Below are 19,314 nucleotides of genomic sequence, written 5' to 3' on the forward strand. Positions count from 1 at the left end.
TAAAAGAATGTACGTCGAGTGGTTAAGGCATATCCACCGGCACCCCGACTTTGGTGGACTGGAGAGGTCCACAGCTTGGATGGGCGGAAGGGCGGTCACGTGGTAAGCCCGGGGCTTGTGACGGAGGCGGGGAGGGAACGCGCCGGGAGTGCGGAATCCCAGTGGGGACTGTGTTTCGCGCTGGTGTCCGGTGCTCTTTGGTTCTGAAACCTCGGGCATCCAGGGTAGGCGCTTTGGAGCTCAGAGCTCACTGCGGCGACGGACTGCCTGAGACTGTCCTCCGGCCCCCAGCCGCCTGCCAGTCCTCCCTCGCCAGTCTTCCCTTCCGGTCATGACGAGATTCTGGGTCTGCATAGCCGGCGCGGGCTGCTTCCTAGCGCTTCTGGTTTTGCATTCGCGGTTCTGTGCCTCTCGGGTGAGCTGGGTGGTTAGGAAATGACTTCTCGGGTAGCAGCATTCTTGGGAGGTGGTCTCGGGATGCAGATGGAACTGGTTCTTTCACTGGCTCGCCTCAAAACTGCACCTGAGGCGGAACCGCCGACGTGTTGCTCCTTAGCGTTAAAAAGTTTGTAATGTGGTGTGTGTGTTCGGTCGGGTCTCACTCTTTGAGACTTCATGGACTGTAGCCAGCTGGGCTCCTCCGTCCATGGGATTCTCCAGGCAAGAATACTGGAGTGGGTTGCCATGCCATCCTGCAGGGGATCTTCCCCACCCAGGGAGAGAACCTTGGTTTCCTGCATTGCAGACAGATTCTTTACTGTCTGAGCCACAAGGGAAGTACACTGTCAGTTTCCTTATTTCCTCTTCCTCCCCAGCTCCCACCACATCTGCACTTGGCTTTTAAAATTTCCTGGAGAGCTGAGGAGATTCTTTACCGGCTGGATGTGGATTGGCCGATGTATTCAGAATACTTCACTGGGGCAACATTTTGTGTTGCAGTTGACTCCCTCAACGGATTGGTTTATGTAGCCCAGGTAAGCAAAAGAGGGATTTTTGTTTTTAACGTTATGAACGCAAAGAAAACAGCTTTCCTATGTTACTGTACTATCTATGTTTATGTTACGCCAATTGTGGAATTTGTTTTTTTAAGTTAGTGGTTTGGTTTTGAGCTTGATAAAGGTTAATATTGTTTGGTTTTGTAAACATTACATCATTTCTTGGTTAACCTTTGACTTCTGTTTCTCGTTGTGAAAATAATGATTGCTTCCTTAAAATCGATCCTATCTAAGCAGTTATTTTTGTATACCTTCAGAGAGGGGATAACATCCCAAAGGTATTAGTGTTCACAGAGGATGGATATTTCCTACGAGCCTGGAATTATACAGTTGACACACCTCATGGTATATTTGCAGCCAGTACACCACAGGAAAAATCTGTCTGGATCACGGATGTAGGAAGTGGTATGTGTAGTAATATCTCTTAAATTATCTTGCTAGAAACCTCCTCTTTGCCCGTGTTCTTGCTTGTCCACTTTAAAATCAGAGTGGCTGAACCTATTTGTAAATTTGTGAAATCGCCTTTCTAAATTTTTATATTATGTATAATTGAGACATTTAACAAGGAGGCTATCATTATTGTGATCTTTCCTTTAACTTGTCATGGGACTTTTGCGTGTTAAAATATCAGTTGCTCTTCTTAGACTCCTTCTGTGAAGCCAAATAAAATGGTCTTCTCTAAAAGCTAATAAATGGGATCTTTGCCTGTTGTTTTCTTTTACCACTTGTCTGAGAGCTTTTGCTGAGAAACCAGAATTGCTTCCTTCCCAGAGTGCAAGATTTGCAGAAACTGATGGTGGTGTGAATGCTGCTGAAGTCCTACTGACTAGCATGTCTGAAACCTTTCCATTAAATAATTTTAGTAGAGTGTGCAGGCGGTGCTAGTGATAAAGAACCTTGTCAATGACGGAGACATAAGAGACTCGGGTTTGATCTGTAAGATGGGAAGATCCCCTGGGGGAGGGCATGGCAATCCACTCCAGTATTCTTGTCCAGAGAATCCCATGGACCAGGGAGCCTGGCGAGCTACAGTCCATAGAGTCGCAGAGAGTCAGACATGACTGAAGTGACCTAGGACACACGCATGCTGCCAGAGTAAGCACAGGTGAAGTTACAGCTGTTAGATAAGTGTTCAGAGATGGCTGTTTGCCTGTGCTTGTGATTTAAGATAGGATAATTCAAGAGATAACCTGGTATTATTATTTCAGGATCTCAGGAAAGAAAGAGATCTTAAAGAAAATATTTCTAGTCTTGTGCCAGATAAGTTCATGGCTTGAAGGTCATTCTGTTCCCCATTTTGGGTTAATTCCGATACCATTTTGGAATTAAAGAGGTCTCAGGTTTTGTGAGGAGAAGGCAATGGCAAGCCACTCCAGTACTATTGCCTAGAAAATCCCATGGATGCAGGAGCCTGGTAGGCTGCAGTCCGTGGGGTCGCTAAGGGTCGGACACGACTGAGCGACTTCACTTTCACTTTTCACTTTCACACATTGGAGAAGGAAATGGCAACCCATTCCAGTGTTCTTGCCTGGAGAATCCCAGGGACGGGGGAGCCTGGTGGGCTTCCGTCTATGGGGTCACACAGAGTCGGACACGACTGAAGTGACTTAGCAGCAGCAGGTTTTGTGAAAAGTGCAGTAACCATATCTGTTCTCAGTACCCAGAAGATTTCTGAGCCTCAGTCCGTGAGTCCTTTATTTCAAGCTATATTTTGGATGGTAAGATTTTGGTTAAATGAGAAAATCTAGGTTACTTCTGAGCTCATTGTTAGACCTTACTGAAGTTTGACTATTTTTGCTTCTTTTTGTTTTTTCCCTTTTTGGGATTCACGGTTAAAAGGAGGCCTTTACTTTTTACTTCCTTCCATTCATGTGATCCTTTTTTATAAAGTATTTCACTGGTTCCCAGAAATAAACAGAACACACATTTTGCTTTCATTCTTTCCATTATAGCTTGTTTTTCCATGCACAGATCTGAAGACAGTTTTTCTATTTCTTCCTGTATTTCAAAGAATAAATGCTCTTTAGTTAAAACATGGCTGCATGTTAGCCATTAAAAAAAACAAAACCACTATTTACTGGTATCCTTTTTACAATTCCTTAGAGACTTTGAAGTTTGTTTTCTTTACTGTTTTGCTCTCAATTATTGCTACAAAGTTTAGCTCAAGTCTCCAAAACAAGTATAATAATAAATTGTCAAGATAGGATGTAATGCAAGCTGATTCACTTTGTTTCCCGTTTATCATTTGAATGCCTACCAGTTAGTTGGTCTTGATATGCTTCAAGTTGGTTTCTGTAAACTGCATTATGGTTTTTCCTTGTTTATTAATATTCCAGTTTATGCTTTGCTTGTTAGATAATTTTAACTCTATGGAAAGATTTATTCCTTATTTAGGAAAGAAAAGCTAATGGGTTAAATTTTGTATTTGTTTCCACTTGGAGAAGATGTGGCTTAAAAAAAGTCAGTATTATAAGCCAATGTTATTTCAATTAAAAAAAACTTTAAAAAATTAACACGAAAATAGATATATGTGTCTGTATTATAAAGAACTTTTTCATTGAGCTGCTGAAACTGGATATGTGCCCATGAGTAACTGAAATAACAGTTTTCACATATAAGTTGTTCAAGTTCTTCTTGATTTTCTTATGATTCCTTTTTCTTTTTAAATTTTGCACCTGAGTATAGTTGATTAACAATATTCTGTTAGTTTCAGGTGTGCAACAAAGTGATTCAGTTATATGTAAGATGTATCTTGATTTTGTTGTCCAAATAATGTTTATTGAAAGTCATAAGATAAAAAAAGAAAGCGATGTACCAATACTTTTATATCTTGAGCCTTCTGTTTTAGGAGTCAGTTCTCTTTGGCTGTATTTATTTTATTTAGAATCTACTTATTTTGGAGTACATGAGATTCTAATCTGTGAATAGGTTTGCCTGTAACAAATGAAGCTTTGTTGCTTGTCAAATATAATATATTCAGTTATTAGCATTTAAACTTTTTATTGCTGTTTAATTTTGTCAAATTTTTTGCTCTCAGCTTACTTGAAAAATGTAAATGTGCAGTGGTTATATTTGTGAAATATGCATGTTTGTCTTTATAGGGTTCTATGGTCATACTATTAAAAAATACAATTCCTTTGGTGATCTTGTTCAAGTTTTGGGGACCCCAGGCAAAAAAGGCACTGGTTTGAACCCCCTGCAGTTTGATAACCCTGCGGAATTACACGTAGAAGACACGGGAGATATTTACATTGTGGATGGAGATGGAGGATTGAATAACAGGTTGATCAAATTGTCGCAAGGTGCGTGGCTTGGCTTTGTGTGGTGTTCTAAGAGAATCACTCAGTGAGTTGGGTCTCATTTGTCTGATACTGAGCAGAACTCCAGTCAGTGCCTCTGTCTCCACATTTCCTTCTCTGTGTGTCTCTGTGTCTGCACACCTCCTCTCCTTTCTCTTCTAAGGACACTGGTCACTGGGTCCACTCTCAACCCAGTAATCTCCACCTTAGGATCCTCAACTGTATCTGCAAAGGCCCGGTTTCCAGTAAGGTCACATTCACAGCTTTGGCAATTTGAGACTTGGGCGTGTCTCTTTTTTGGGGGGGGGGTGTGGGTGAGAAGGACACCTTCAGCACGATACAGGGGCATTAAAAATGGCCACCTATGAAACCGTAATTTGTAAGCTCAGAGACAAGGTAATACCAAATAACATTGATTATGAGGGGGAACCAGTTTGAAGGAGAGAACCCTAAACAATGATATTTGGGTTATGAAAAATTTAAGTGGAGAAAGCCATTGAAGAAGCAGATTAATTGCTTGAAACAGAGAAGGAATTTTTTTTTTAAAGTATATAGATTAGACAAATTTACATAAACAGAAAGCCAGGAAGGCATAATCAGCTCAGGGTGTATTGAATAGTTTGTAACTCATGATATACAATATAACATACTAATGCATAAGGTATTCTACATGTACCGACCAGATGTGTTTACCATTTGTAGATTTCATGATCCTTTGGCTGCATGGAGAAAATGGAACAGGGCCTGCTAAGTTCAACATACCCCACAGTGTTACACTGGATTCCACTGGTCGGGTAAATATATGGTCTGACCTCTGTGTCTGCACTGTCTGATTATATGGGGTCGGGGCATGCATCAGTATATATGGATCTTGGTGTACATGTGCCTGTCTGCACACCTGGATGTGTGTGTATGCTAGTGACTGTGTATCTCAGGGTGTCTGGGCAGTTCCTCCAGGGCGGGGTATACCCACGTACTCTCTTACATACCTCTGCAGCCCTGGTCACACGTCATTAAAACCATTTCACTGAGACTTCCCTGGCCATCCATCGGTTAGCCTCCATGCCTCCAATACAGGGGGTACAGGTTCAATCCCTGGTTGGGGAATTGAGATCCCGCATGCTGTTTGGGGCAGCCAAAAGATGAAGAAGAAAACAAACCCAAAAAACAAAATCCATTTCGCTGTATGTATGCCGTGGGTTGTATCCATCAAACCCAGTACACCCAATGTCACTTAGAGCCAGTCTGCCTTCCTGTATTACAGTAACAGTTCCCTGAAGAACTCAAGACAGCCTGTCGCAAACCTAAATGAAACCTACTGTTATCATGCTTGATATGTCACTGAAATCTCTCAAGCTTCCTCTTTAAGTGCTTTGGCACTTTGGATAAACCCTCGTAAATAGGGTGGAAGTTTAAGGATGTGGTATGAGTGAACAGCTGGCTTCCCACTGGCCTCAGCCCCTAAGGACACGGCCTGCTTTTCCACATCTTGGTCTTGTTGGCTGACCCAGGAACCGAGAGGTTGGAGGGACTCAGTGAATGCTTGTTAGAGGAGTGAGTGAGTGAGTGCTTCTCGGTGTCTCCTGATTCGCTGCATGACAGTGGAGTACTCCAGCTGGTTTAGTTAGCCAGGTGTTTAGCATAGCAGCCAGAACACGCTAGGCTTTGGGTTAAGGCCACATGTGGCTTTCCCACCTATTGTAAGCTCACTCCAAAGTATTTAACCTTTCTGCAGTTGAATTTCTTACCTGAAAATGGGGCTTTAACATGCTCTTCTTTGGGGTCCTCCAAGTCCTCGACGGGAGTGCTTATGAAACTGCTGAAAATAGACAGTCATTCTCTCCCTCTCTTCTCTTCCTTTTCGTCACGATGTGGACAGTGTCCAGTCACCGTCTTTCTGCGTTTGCAGGTGTGGGTGGCTGACCGAGGCAACAGAAGGCTTCAGGTGTTTGATAAAGACACCGGGGATTGGCTGGGAGAGTGGAGTAGCTGTTTCTCAGAAGAGGGGCCTTCTGCAGTCAGGTAATCGTTTCTTTTTGTCTTTAAATGCTTGTTTGATTTGGTTTCTGTTAGTTTCCCTGAAGAGCTAGCTGAAAGCTTAAAATGTTTGTTGTGAATTTTAAGCAGGGAAAAGGGGGGAGGAAAGAAGTACTCAGAGAATATGTAATCACGTTTCAGACTCAGGCAGAGTGCTCAGTCGCTTCAGTCGTGTCTGACTCTTTGTGACCCTATGGACTGTAGCCACCAGGCTCCTCTGTCCATGCAGGCAAGCATATAGGAGCGGGTTGCCATGCCCTCCTTGCAGGGGATCTTCCTGACCCAGGGATAGAACCCTTGTCTCTGACAGTTCCTTCATTGGCAGGCAGGTTCTTTAGCACTAGCGCCATCTAGGAACCGCACGCCGTGCACCCCCACCCCCGCCCAGGCAGAGTGCAAGTGGTTAAACTCCCGTGTGTTTGAGATAATAAAGGCTGGCCCTTCTTGCAGCCTCTGCCTTTGAGGTGCAGTGTATTTTTAAACACAGAATACAAAGTAAAACCTAGAGTCTGTAGTTTCAGACCCAGCTTGACACCAGTTCTCCATTAGTTTATTTGTGTGTTATTTTTAATACTCTGCTCAATGTTATGTGGCAACCTGGATGGAAGGGTAGTCTGGGGGAGAATGGATACATGGATATGAATGGCTGAATCCCTTCTCTGCCCACCTGAAACTAATCGGCTATACTTCAGTGTAAAATAAAAAGTTAAAAAAAGTAGTAAGCCAATCATTTTTGGCTAAGTCTGTCATCACAACTGGAGAAGGGAATGGCAATCCACTCCAGTATTCTTGCCTAGAGAATTCCATGGACAGAGAAGCCTGGCAGGCTACAGACCATGGAGTCGCAGAGAGTCAGACACGACTGAGCGACTAACACACACACACACATCATCACAAATCTCTTTGTTCCCTTAGGGGCAGAGTCAGATCAATTTTAAATGTCCTTTAAAAGAACCCTTCAACAGGCAGGTCCTTGTACAACGTATTGTACAAGATATAATATTGTAGGGATACGTACGTGTATTGGAAAAATGAACATTTATGTTAGTTTTGCACGATTGATGGTGTGATATCTCCTCCTCAGGTTTACTCCTGATGGTAAATACGTGGTCGTGGCCCAGCTGAATCTGAGCCGGCTCTTAATCCTGGCGGCGCCCCCGGTCGGAAACATCGGCGACTGCTCTGTGGTCAGCACGATCCAGCTGGCCGATCAAGTCTCCCCGCATCTCTTAGCAGTCAGCAGGGAGACTGGAGCAGTCTACGTAGCTGAAATTGGCGCAAAGCAAGTGCAAAAATACATCCCTGTGAATAGGTATTTCTCTTTATTCAGTTCATAACTGTTGGGTTTTTGTTTTGTTTTTTCTGGAGGTTTTTTAGTTGGAAGTTCAGATCCTCAGATTCTCGAATTTGCTGTTAGATACTCTCAACTGATGTTGAGGCACAGGATTTGTTTCTTTATTTTTGCCTGACCCCTTATTGTATTGTATTGTCAGAGAGATACATGTTTTTATATCATTATGAACCAGGTTGTGGGGCATTCTTGTGATTTAGTTCCACTTGAAAGTACACAAGGATGTTTTAAAGAAATGTAACTAATGAAGAATAGAATGGGAAAGAGGAACTAAGGTAGTAACCCAGTACTGTGCCCTCTAGACTTATTTGCCCTGGAGGGGAAGCAGAGAAAGTAACATGGGTTTGCAGCATAATTTATTGAATTTCATATAAGCAGCACAAACTTTCTCTTTATTTGCTTCATAAACAATGAACTGCTTGAGAGATGGGATCTTGATTAATAAGAACCCACGGGGTGCCGGGCCCTGAAGATGCAGACGTGAAGAGGCAGGATTGTCTGTGTGCTTTTGAGTAGCTTGCAGTCCACATGACGTGGCGACAGTGACACGTGCGATTGGACTTCTGGAAGGAGAGCGACAGGTCTGAGTTGAGGAGTCTTTGCAGGGGAATCAGTTTCAGCTCCAACTTGAAAAACTGAGGAGAAAACCATGTGGTTCAGGTAGAGAGGTTATGAAAAATTGCACCCTTGTGTGAACCTCAGCAGGCTTTCTTTCAAAGGCCCGACTTGGCTTTGGTTGTTTAGTTCCGGGGTCCGCAATCTTTGGGCTATGGACAGGTTGGTACCGCCTGTCAGATCAGCAGCAGCATTAGATTAGAAATAAAGTACGCAAATGAATGTAATGCACTTGATTCACCCTGAAGCCATCCTCCGCACCGCCCGGTCTGTGGAAAAATTGTCTTCCACGAAATTAGGCCCTGGTGCCAGAAAGGTTGGGGACCGCTGCTGTAGATGCTTAGTTTCAATCCTTAAACATAGGAATAAAGTGGCTGGTGTCTAAGCCATTTACCAAAAGGGATCTTAAAAATTATCGGGGACCTGCCTCGATATGGCCCAGGGTATCCTCGGGATGAACGGCGTCAGCGAGAGAGAGAGACAGGGGCTGATGATTCCTTGGTTTACGCTGGAAACCAATAAAACCCCACACGGGGTTTGCTCTGTTTACGTAGGCCGCAGGCGCCCTCTCGAATCACTGGAGGCACCCCACCAGGGCACCCCCTTGAGTGGGTCTTAGAAGCCCAGGCAGATAAGTTAACACAGAGGGCCCAGCGCTCCAAGGATCTCAACCAGAAAAAGGAGAATAGAGAAAAGGACGGAAAAGAGAAAGAACGACACGGGGAGACCAAGCTTCAGTGAGCAAGGCCCAAAACTTTATTTTCCAGTGCTGCTTTTATACCCTAAGTTGTGCACATAAAAAAATAGAGAAAGGGAGGTATAGAGTCACACCAAAATCACGCGGGGTCAGCAATCTTGACCCTTATCAGGATCAGGGCTTATTTTTGTATGTCTCATGATATACAAAAGTTTTAGGTGGTTTACATCATCTTCTGGCCAGGAGGCCTGCTAATAGTTTATGGCCCTCTCTCCTAACAAAGGTTAGTTAGCTAGAAAAAGGCTTCTATTCTTTTAAGGTGATTTTCCTAAAGTCAGGTGCTATTCTCCAAAGACACATGACAAAGTTACATTCCTATAAGGAAGGGTGTAGTGAGCTACAAGAAAGGAATTTATTAACTTTAGATCTGATGTGGTTAAATCAAAGGCTACTACTTATTTTCTCTATATGTGATTAATATATTTCCAAGGATACAATAGATAAACTTTGCAGCAAGCATTGATTCAACAATGAAATCTTTTTTAGTACTATTCTGATAATTTTAACTTCTTCAACAAATTCCTGTATTTTAGAATATTAGGCTTTCTGTCCTTGCATGGCTGGGAGGCTGTAAACAGTCACACTCGTAGTTGTAAGAGCCCAGACAAACTTGTCAGGCAAGTTAGAAAGCTATCAGAGGGGCTTGGATTGCAACACTCCTATTAAGCCAAGGAGAACTTTTAAACTACAGCTCTGAATTAATGTTTTCAGAGAAAGGAGGTTTGGGGGAAGCCCCCGTAAGTATTAGAGGACTTGGTAAGAGGCGTAAGATAGTAAGGCAGTCAGACTCCAGTTTTCTTTGGGGTAGATGCTCGGGTAAGTCCAGGGGGTTCCTCGAGTCCTGATTAGCCTTTGCCCATCAGGCCTCTTCCCCAATTGACCTTTGCCATGGGTAGGATTTCCCTTGCTGGCTCCTGGCAAAAAATAACTAGACTGTTTTTAAAGGTAGCAAGAAAAATAGTTCTTCTCAGTGCCTCTTTTCTTTTTTTTTTACATGAACTCTGTCCATTCCTAACTTTTGTCTGCCTCAAAGAAGTTTTAGATTTATTTATATGAGGGTGTGTGCCAAACACTTGGAGCTATTAAGATGAATAATTTCCTGCTTTTTTCTTTCTGCATCTTTTTTTTAACCCGTTCTGAATATTAGCCTCCCAGTTAAGACCATTTTTTCAGTTTGTTCTAGTTTATTCTTGGGTTGGAAGGAAACTTGCCATATTACAGTCTTTCACATCATTCTTTGCCTTTTCTCATATCAGCCTCCCTCTTTATCCTAATCATGTGTCATGTGTGTTAGTCACTCAGTCATGTCCAGCTCTTTGTGACCCCATGGACTGTAGCCCACCAGGTTCCTCTGTCCATGGGATTCTCCAGGCAAGTTGCCATTCCCTTCTCCAGGGGATCTTCCCGACCCAGGGATTGAACCCAAGTCTCCTGCATTGCAGGCAGATTCTTTAATGTCTGAGCTGCCAGGGAAGCCTCTAAATCCCAGTGCTTTACAGTAATCTACCAGCAGAACTCTGTCCTGTGCTCCAAGCCCATTAATAAGTGTGCTTGTGCCACTGATGAAGCTGTGTGACCTGAGCGAGTCACCTTCATTTTCTCTTCAGTAAAGTTGGACTGTCATTGTGTTTCCTCCTTCAGGAAGGCTGTGAGGTTTGGATATGCAATAGGGACAGATGTGCCCTTTGGATTCTGTAGTTCCAAGTACATTGAAGGCGCCTTGTTAGAAAAGGTCCTTCTAAATGTGCTGTTTACCTGATACCAGCTATCAGTTTTGCCTTAATTTTGCATTTATCAAAATGCCATAAATTTATGCAGTTAGCCAAATAATAAATCTACTTGGATGAAGAGAAGTAATTTGAGGTTTTGTTTGTTTTGCTTTTAAGTCAGCTCGAGAAGTGCAAATGTCTCTTTGGAATATAGGTTAGATTTTTGTCATTTCAAAAATGTTGTATTTAACTTTGTTTTATGCCAGATTCTTATTCAACTTGCCGAAAGTATTATTTCCATGGACCTTGCTGAAAGTGTTTAATAGCATGCTTGTAATCATGGTATTTCACCTTTTTTCTCTGGATTAATTGGTTAAATTAATTGAGAGATGCGTTGTATTTTCTGTTAAATAAAAAATTTGCAAAGAAAATGCAGTATTGTCTGGTTTTCCAATTAACGTTTGATTTTGTTGTTATAAAGGCAGTCTATAATTATGCCATTGAATAATTTCAGCGATCATGAAATCATATATGATTTCATTCACATGTGAAGTGAGGGCTGAAGTGGGTAAATATTGGGAGAGGTTGTGGCTTTAAGATGGTGAGTGGGTACAAATGATAGTGGTAACTAGCTAACTCTGTTTTTTGCATTAGAAATGGAATCTCTTTATGCCTCCACCATCTAGATCTGTTCTGGGAGAGAGGGGTAAGGTTAGAAAACCAAGGCTAAAAAAAAAAGAAAACCAAGGCTACAGGTAATCTTTCTTAACCTCCACTAAAGCATTGAGCCTTTAGATTGGAATGTTTGTCCATCAAAACATACGTGCAGTCTGATGAAAAGCTAAGGAGACCTATATACTTTGTAAAGCTCAGGCCGTATTAGAGAACAACTTCAAGCAATGAGGCTGCTAGGTCAAAAGCAATCAAGGCTCAACTTCCATTTTGCCTTTGTTGATTTTAAACACTACTGGATTTTAAAACGGGATCGATTGGATAGCCAACATTAAAACTAGAAACAGGAGAATAAATCCAAATCAAAGTCTTTTGTAGAGAGTCAAAATAAATCAAGTTTATTTATTCAACAAAAATGTTCAAAACAATGCACAAATGACACTTAGATGAGTATCCTCTGCCCTAGCTCTTCGAGCTACCTAGTTTGGAAAACAAGGCATGCCTGCTTTTCAGCTTTTCTGGAAGGGGTTATTTGACACTTACGTTACATTCTTGATACACAAGAGGGCAGCAGAGTCCTGCTTATGATACGCATTTCTTGACATCAAAGTGGGCATCTTTATACTTGACCTATATATGACCTTCTTTATATTTCTGATTTTTTAAAATCTGAGGCTATAGTGTTAACCATACTTTTAATTTTTCTTCAGCTTATTTGCATCTTGAGGAAATTGGTTTATAGATGACATGTTTTCCAAGGGTTGTTGGAAATATTTACTGCTTTATTGGATGTTTCCATGCTTAAGAAAAAAAAGGGTTAAATCTTTTCAGTAATTCAAACTAATAACCAGAAGTGAATAACTCATTTTAAACATTTAAAATTGTAACCCGAAGGCATATTTAGTACAGAAAATGTATCTGTTCAGTTCAGTTCAGTCGCTCAATTGTGTCCGACTCTCTGCGACCCCATGAATCACAGCACGCCAGGCCTCTCTGTCCATCACCAACTCCTGGAGTTCACTCAAACCAGGGAGTTATTCTTCTTCCTACTAGCTTTGCTGTTGTGTTTAACAGTTTTGCCATGTGGTTGCTGACTCTTACGATAAGAAAGATGGATTATTTTATAGAGAGGCCCAGTCATTTATCCACTATGCACTTACCCATAGAATTCCTGAGTTTATTAATAAGTTAATCAATCCTCTGAACATTTAATGACATTTAATATAGATACTCTCTTTGTATGTAAGAACTGAGTGGAATTTGAACAATGAAAAATAGCACTCTTCAGAACTTTTGTTTCTTCCATTGTAACCAGTGAAGTGATACTGTTATGATTTAGTTCTGCTTCTGAGATATTTGTAAAGAAAAGATATGATATAACACATGAAACTAGCATGTTTTGAAATGAGCATCTTGTTAAGTGGAATCTTTTGAATAAAATCTTTTAAAAGGTAGATTAAATATCTTTGTAATGTGTTATGACAGTGTCATATCCTAAACTTGCTCCTCAGTTTTCAGCCACTTCATTCTCAAGAAAGAAAATGGTAGTAGCATGGTCTAAATCTCAGATTTATTCTTTACCAGAATCAATATTAAAATCGATGTGTTAAAATACTATAATGTGTTAAATTTTTTCCCCATAGGACTTTTACATACAAATGGCCACAATCACTGAAGTTTATGTAACATTTTTCTTTAAATGTACAAGAGTATTTTAATGATTTGATGTTTCAGTTCAGTTCAGTCGCTCAGTCTTGTCCGACTCTCCGCGACCCCATGAATCACAGCACGCCTGTATTTAAATACTAATTTTTAATTAACTAAAGGGTTATAAGAACTATGTATACATTTGGTTTTGATCCCTAATTTTAAAGTTTTATCTAGTTTTTTTCTTTGTGTTTTCTGTGTATGTGTGTGTGTGTATGTTTAAATAAATGTGTAAAGAGCATTATGCCCAAATAGGTCAAAACAACTGTATCAAAAAAATTAATTGCAAATTACTGTGGCAAAATGCAAGTTATATACAATTAAAGACTCATGGAGGAAAGCCTTATTTGGCAACAAATTGTCTAAAAAAGATTTGAAAGGTTTGTTGGCCAAAAGTATTACAAGCCTTCTTAGGAAACAATTTGTTGCAATCTCAGTAATTTTGAGACCTTCTAAGGTGATCCTGTAGTAGTAAAGGACTCAGTGATCTTTCCTCTACAACGAAGACAATGAACAGAAATAGCAGAGTAGCCAATTGGCCCAGCCCAGTGAGAGAACCTTCTAGCAAAGAGCTGCAATGAAAGTGAAATGAAAGTCACTCTGTTGTGTCCGACTCTTTGTGACCCCATGTACTATATACAGTCCGTGGAATTCTCCATGCCAGAATCCTGGAGTGGGTAGTCTTTCCCTTCTCCAGGGAATCTTCCCAACCCAGGGATCAAACCCAGGTCTACCCACATTGCAGGCAGATTCTTACCAGCTGAGCCACAAGGGTAGCCCAAGAATACTGGAATGGGTAGCCTATCCCCTTTCCAGTGAATCTTCCTGACCCAGGTATCGGACAGGGGTTTCCAGATTCTTTATCAACTGAGCTATGAGGGAAGCCCTTAGCAGTGCAATGGACTGTGTTAATACTGCAAGTGGTAAATCTCATTGGTACAGAACTTGAAACCTGGAGTTAGTTCGACCTGAGTTCTGATCCAGGCCCTGCCACTTACTGTATTTTGAGGCTCTCTGTTTCATTTTTCTGATTTGTGAAATGGAAATAATAGTATTTTCCTCATAGGATTCTCATGAATACAAATAAGATCATGCTTGGAGAGCATTATGCTCAGTTCCCAACACACAGGAAGTACTTACCAAGCCTGGAGAGAGTCTCCTGCAGTATTTAAGCCAGAGATGGGCAGCCATGCCACCTTGGACCCTTACACTGGGAAGAGGACCCTCCCTATTTATGACTCTTGTGTTTAGTCACAGTATTGAGAACTAAATGTATAGTTGTGATAGACTAAGGTACCTATCACATAGAAATGCTATTTTTTAAAAAACAGATTTTTCAGTTTACATTAAAGCGATTTATCAAACCATCAGATACGTATGTGCCAGAAACCAGGAATCCAGTGATATGCAGGGTAAATTTTCTGGAATTTACGTTGTGCTTGTGGGGGACAGAGCAGTTTGAATGGAACAATGAGGCACTGATTAGAATTTGTGGTGCATATTAGTGCTTGATTGGCTAAATAAACACCCATTCCCAATCTTCTCCTTTACCTTCTACCGCCTAAGATACTGGAAGAGCTAGGTGCGTGCTTCCTCAGCTTTGCGGCATCTAGAGGTAAACACATGATGTGGTATGGTCTGGCCAGTGCGGTCCTGGGACTTCTGGAACATATCTGGTTTCTTTGACTTAGAAAAATGTATCTTTAGCACCATCTTCTGTCTTGAACATAAATGTGATGCCTGGAGTGACAGCAGCCCTTTTGGAACTATAAACCAACAGACCAACATTCTTAAGGAAGGCAGAAAGCTGGAAGGAGCCAGCTTTGGGATGATTGGGAAACTACCGAACTGGTCTTCTAGTTCCTTTCTCCAGACTTATGATGTGAGACAAATATTTTAGTTACTTAAGCCTTTGTTGGCAAAGTAATGTCTCTGCTTTTTTTTAAATATGCTATCTAGGTTGGTCATCACGCCAGACCTCCCTGTCCATCACCAACTCCCGGAGTTCACTCAAACTCATGTCCATCGAGTCAGTGATTCCATCCAGCCATCTCATCCTCTGTCATCCCCTTCTCCTGCCCCCAATCCCTCCCAGCATCAGAGTCTTTTCCATTGAGTCAGCTCTTCGCATGAGGTGGCCAAAGTATTGGAGTTTCAGCTTTAGCATCAGTCCTTCCAATGAACACCCAGGACTGCTCTCTTTTAGAGTGGACTGGTTGGATCTCCTTGCAGTCCAAGGGACTCTAAAGAGTCTTCTCCAGCACCACAGTTCAAAAGCATCAATTCTTTGGTGATCAGCTTTCTTCACAGTCCCAACTCTCACATCCATACATGACCACTGGAAAAACCATAGCCTTGACTAGACACGACTGAGCAACTGAACTGAACTGAAGCCTCTGTTAGTTGAATATTTTCTTGCAGATTAAATTATTCCTAAGAAATTCAGTGTTGAGTTAACCTGTATTAATTTGGGAAGGGTGGATATTTTTTATGGTTTTAAGGGTCTGTATCTAAGAAAAGAAGTCACTCTGCTTTTGTGTCTTATGTCCTTTCATAAGATTGTATTGGTGTTTTTGTTTTTTTTTTAAATACACATCCTGGACCTTTCTTTTGAGACACATTTTGATTCTTGTGTCAAATTTATCCTATGCATTTATTAATAGTAGTTACTATAGTAGGATTTTTCCCCCATTTCTGATTAGTTTTTGGTGATATAGAGAAAAAGTATCAATTCTTTTTACATGTATCTACTCACCTTTTTAAGTCTTACTCATCTTAATTAGCTATTGGAGATATTCATATATTCTGGGTATACCACTCTGAAAATAAGGGTAAGTCGCAAAGAGTCGGACACGACTGAGTGACTTCACTTTCAATTTTCACTTTCATGCATTGGAGAAGGCAATGGCAACCCACTCCAGTGTTCTTGCCTGGAGAATCCCAGGGATGGGGGAGCCTGGTGGGTTGCCGTCTATGGGGTCACACAGAGTCGGACACGACTAAAGCAACTTAGCAGCAGCAGCAGCATACATCTTTTAATATTTTTACTGCTTGTTTGATTTTTAAACTTTTATTGCATTAGATGCACTGTTTAAAATAATGTTGAATGATAGTCATGATACGGAATATCCTTATTTCTGGTTTTAATGGAAATGGTACTTCACCAATTGATACAGTATTTGCCATTAAGTTTTGATAATTTTAATAATTAGGTTTTTCAATGTCTTGGATTTTTCTTTTGAGGAGGAGGGCACAGGATTTTAGTTTCTCCACCAGGGGTTGAACCTAGGCCACTGCAGGGAAAGCACTGAGTCTTAATACCAGGGAATCCCATCTTGGAATTTTATTAAAAATACTTGGTTTTATAAAATGGTTTTTGGGATTAATGTTTACAATATGTTAATTAAAGTTATAGTATTTTCCACATTTATTGTTAGGAAAAAACCTTACTTTCTCATCATTTCTTGCTTGGGATTTTATTCTTGAAAAAAAGAGGGCAGTAGAGTTCCATTTATATATACTTCTTTATATATACTTCCACCCATTTCCAAAAGGAATTTGAGTTTCTTCACAATAAAATGTTTTAAATATGTTAATACAATGTCAAAAATTGTGTGAAGTGAGGAAAGTAAATTTATTCAAAACCTAGATTAATAATGGGTACAGCAATTAAGCAGTGAGTTAATTCTAAGCTTTCTTGTAGCCATAGCAGAGAACGAGCCATGAATATGTAATTTTCATCTGATACAAAGGAAGAAATCTGTTTTTAAGAAAAACTTTTCCCCAAACTTTTCTCATCATGAGAAGACTAACAAGGGACACAGAGGTGTGATAAAGGCGTGAGCTACCCAGGTCACCTGTGTTCTGTCCTCCCCTATCAGTAGACTTCCAGAACCTGGAAGACCAGCCAGGGAATGAGTGAGCTGCTGGGCTTGGGTGTGAAATTTAAGGCTCACCAAAATACTCATCAAGATAAATGATATTTTAAGGCAGTATTTTTAAAAAATCAAAATGAACACAAAAAAATCTCTGATGAAGAAAGTATCAGACTTTAAAATAAAGACAGGATTCGACAAAATACGTATGAGGTTGAGGCAACGGAGGCCACGTTATGCAAGTGGAGGGTTCAGTTCAGTTCAGTTCAGTCGCTCAGTTGTGTCCGACTCTTTGTGACCCCATGAATCACAACACGCCAGGCCTCCCTGTCCATCACCAACTCCCGGAGTTCACTCAAACTCACGTCCATTGAGTCGGTGATGCCATCCAGCCATCTCATTCTCTGTTGTCCCCGTCTCCTCCCACCCCCAATCCGTCCCAGCATCAGAGTCTTTTCCAGTGAGTCAACTCGTCGCATGAGGTGGCCAAAGTATTGGAGTTTCAGCTTTAGCATCAGTCCTTCCAATGAACACCCAGGATTGGTCTCCTCTAGAATGGACTAGTTGGATCTCCTTGCAGTCCAAGGGACTCTCAAGAGTCTTCTCCAGCACCACAGTTCAAAAGCATCAATTCTTCTGTGATCAACTTTCTTCACAGTCCAACTCTCACATCCATACATGACCATGGGAAAAACCATAGCCTTGACTAGACAGACCTTGATTGGCAAAGTAATGTCTCTGCTTTTTAATATGCTATCTAGGTTGGTCATAACTTTCCTTAGATCATTTCTTTTTTTTTTTTTTTAAGTTCTTGGCCGTGCCACATAGCCTGTGGGATCCCAGTTCCCCCACCAAGGATGGAATCTGTTCCCTCAACAGTGAAAGCATAGAGTCTTAACCACTGGACACCAGGGAAGTCCCTAGTTTATTTTTTTGTTGCACCTAGTTTATTTACTTTGTGTTAAACCTGATAGCCCAGCAGTGAAAGCCCAGACCTCCAAGGAAGTCCCTAGATCCTACTTTAAAATGTTGATATTGTCTTCATTTTTTGCATTAGCTTTGAGTTTTAGAACGTTGTATAAAAATATTACTTACCTTGATTACCATATTTTGGGCACCCCCTTAAATTTTGTGTCCAAGCAGAGGGCCTCACTCACCTCACCCTCATCTGAATTTTGGGGAGAAAAGAGACTGGAAAACCGATCGGAGCCTGAGGAATAGTCCTGGGGACTCACGAAAGAGAGACAGAGGAAGCCTCACTAAGAATGTCCCAGACCAGACTCCTTTTCATGCATTATTTCATCTACAATTACTCCCCAAGGCGGCTATTAATCATAATGGTTTATCTAAGGAACCGAGTGTCAGTGTAGAAGAGTAGAAAGCAACCAGACCTGGTTTCACCCAAGATCTATGTGCCTCAAGAGCCTTGCTGGTCCTGCTATTGATATAGGTGCCTCATCGCTGCTCAGAGAATTCTTGCCATTTGCTCCACCTTTCAGGTCAGAGGCTCTACCGTGTGAAGACAAAAATCACAATGAGAAATTTCACTTGAAGCTGCCTGAAACTTTAAACCCTAGCTTTTGTCTTCCTGACGCTCTCTTAAAAAATAACTATTCTTCCTGAGTTACTTGTTTGTTCAAGTAAAAAGCTTCTGACAGTGGTGGCGGGATGCCCTTCTTTGTATTGGTCTGCCATTTGCTGGGCCACAGCACCGCTAAGACAGTAAAGGTCTGTCGGTTAAGTGAATCCAGTGGCAGTTTACACGTGTTATAAATCTAGTCAATTACTGTAATTCAGTGTTGGGTGTGGTGAGAAGAGAACTGTGTTTGGAGTCTGAAATAAAGTTGACTGCCCATCCGTGATTTTGAATCATTTATTCGTTTCTCTGGGGTTTCAGATTCCTTTTGTATGGAATATTTCCCATGAGAATATGATTGTGTGAAATCCTGCCTTCTTTTAAGCCCACATGGTCCATTGATGAAGAAAGTACATTGTGATTTCACCATTTACATGGGTAACCTGGGCTCAGTCAATACTTCTGCTGCTGCTGCTGCTAAGTCACTTCAGTCGTGTCCGACTCTGTGTGACCCCATAGACGGAAGCCCACCAGGCTCCCCCGTCCCTGGGATTCTCCAGGCAAGAACACTGGAGTGGGTTGCCATCTCCTTCTCCAATGTGTGAAAGTGAAAAGTGAAAGCGAAGTCGCTCAGTCATGTCCGACCCTTAGCGACCCCAGGGACTGCAGCCTACCAGGCTCATCCATCCATGGGATTTTCTAGGCAATAGTACTGGAGTGG

At 41.4% G+C, this 19,314-nt stretch overlaps 1 protein-coding gene across 1 annotated transcript; it reads left to right on the forward strand.

Moving 5' to 3' along the window:
• The first annotated feature begins 116 nt into the window (after positions 1–116).
• Positions 117–11,194, forward strand: NHLRC3 (NHL repeat containing 3). The gene is made up of 7 exons (XM_055426204.2): positions 117–415; positions 816–974; positions 1,253–1,400; positions 4,097–4,297; positions 4,997–5,088; positions 6,204–6,316; positions 7,416–11,194. The coding sequence occupies exons 1-7, from the start codon at positions 332–334 to the stop codon at positions 7,666–7,668; spliced, it is 1,050 nt and encodes a 349-aa protein (XP_055282179.2). The 5' UTR covers positions 117–331; the 3' UTR covers positions 7,669–11,194.
• Positions 11,195–19,314: the final 8,120 nt, after the last annotated feature.

Source organism: Moschus berezovskii, chromosome 13 (genome assembly GCF_049115385.1).
Source record: "Moschus berezovskii isolate FMDL1 chromosome 13, NW_MosBer_1.0, whole genome shotgun sequence".
NCBI classification, from domain to species: Eukaryota; Metazoa; Chordata; class Mammalia; order Artiodactyla; family Moschidae; genus Moschus; species Moschus berezovskii.

What these genes read in the sequence shown, in the direction of transcription:
- NHLRC3 (XM_055426204.2), top strand. Translation starts at nt 332, where the DNA reads ATGACGAGATTCTGGGTCTGCATAGCCGGCGCGGGCTGCTTCCTAGCG. An exon ending in GATCACGGATGTAGGAAGTG is followed by an intron (nt 1,401 to 4,096) that starts GTATGTGTAGTA and finishes TTGTCTTTATAG; the next exon opens with GGTTCTATGGTCATACTATT. An exon ending in CACTGGATTCCACTGGTCGG is followed by an intron (nt 5,089 to 6,203) that starts GTAAATATATGG and finishes CTGCGTTTGCAG; the next exon opens with GTGTGGGTGGCTGACCGAGG.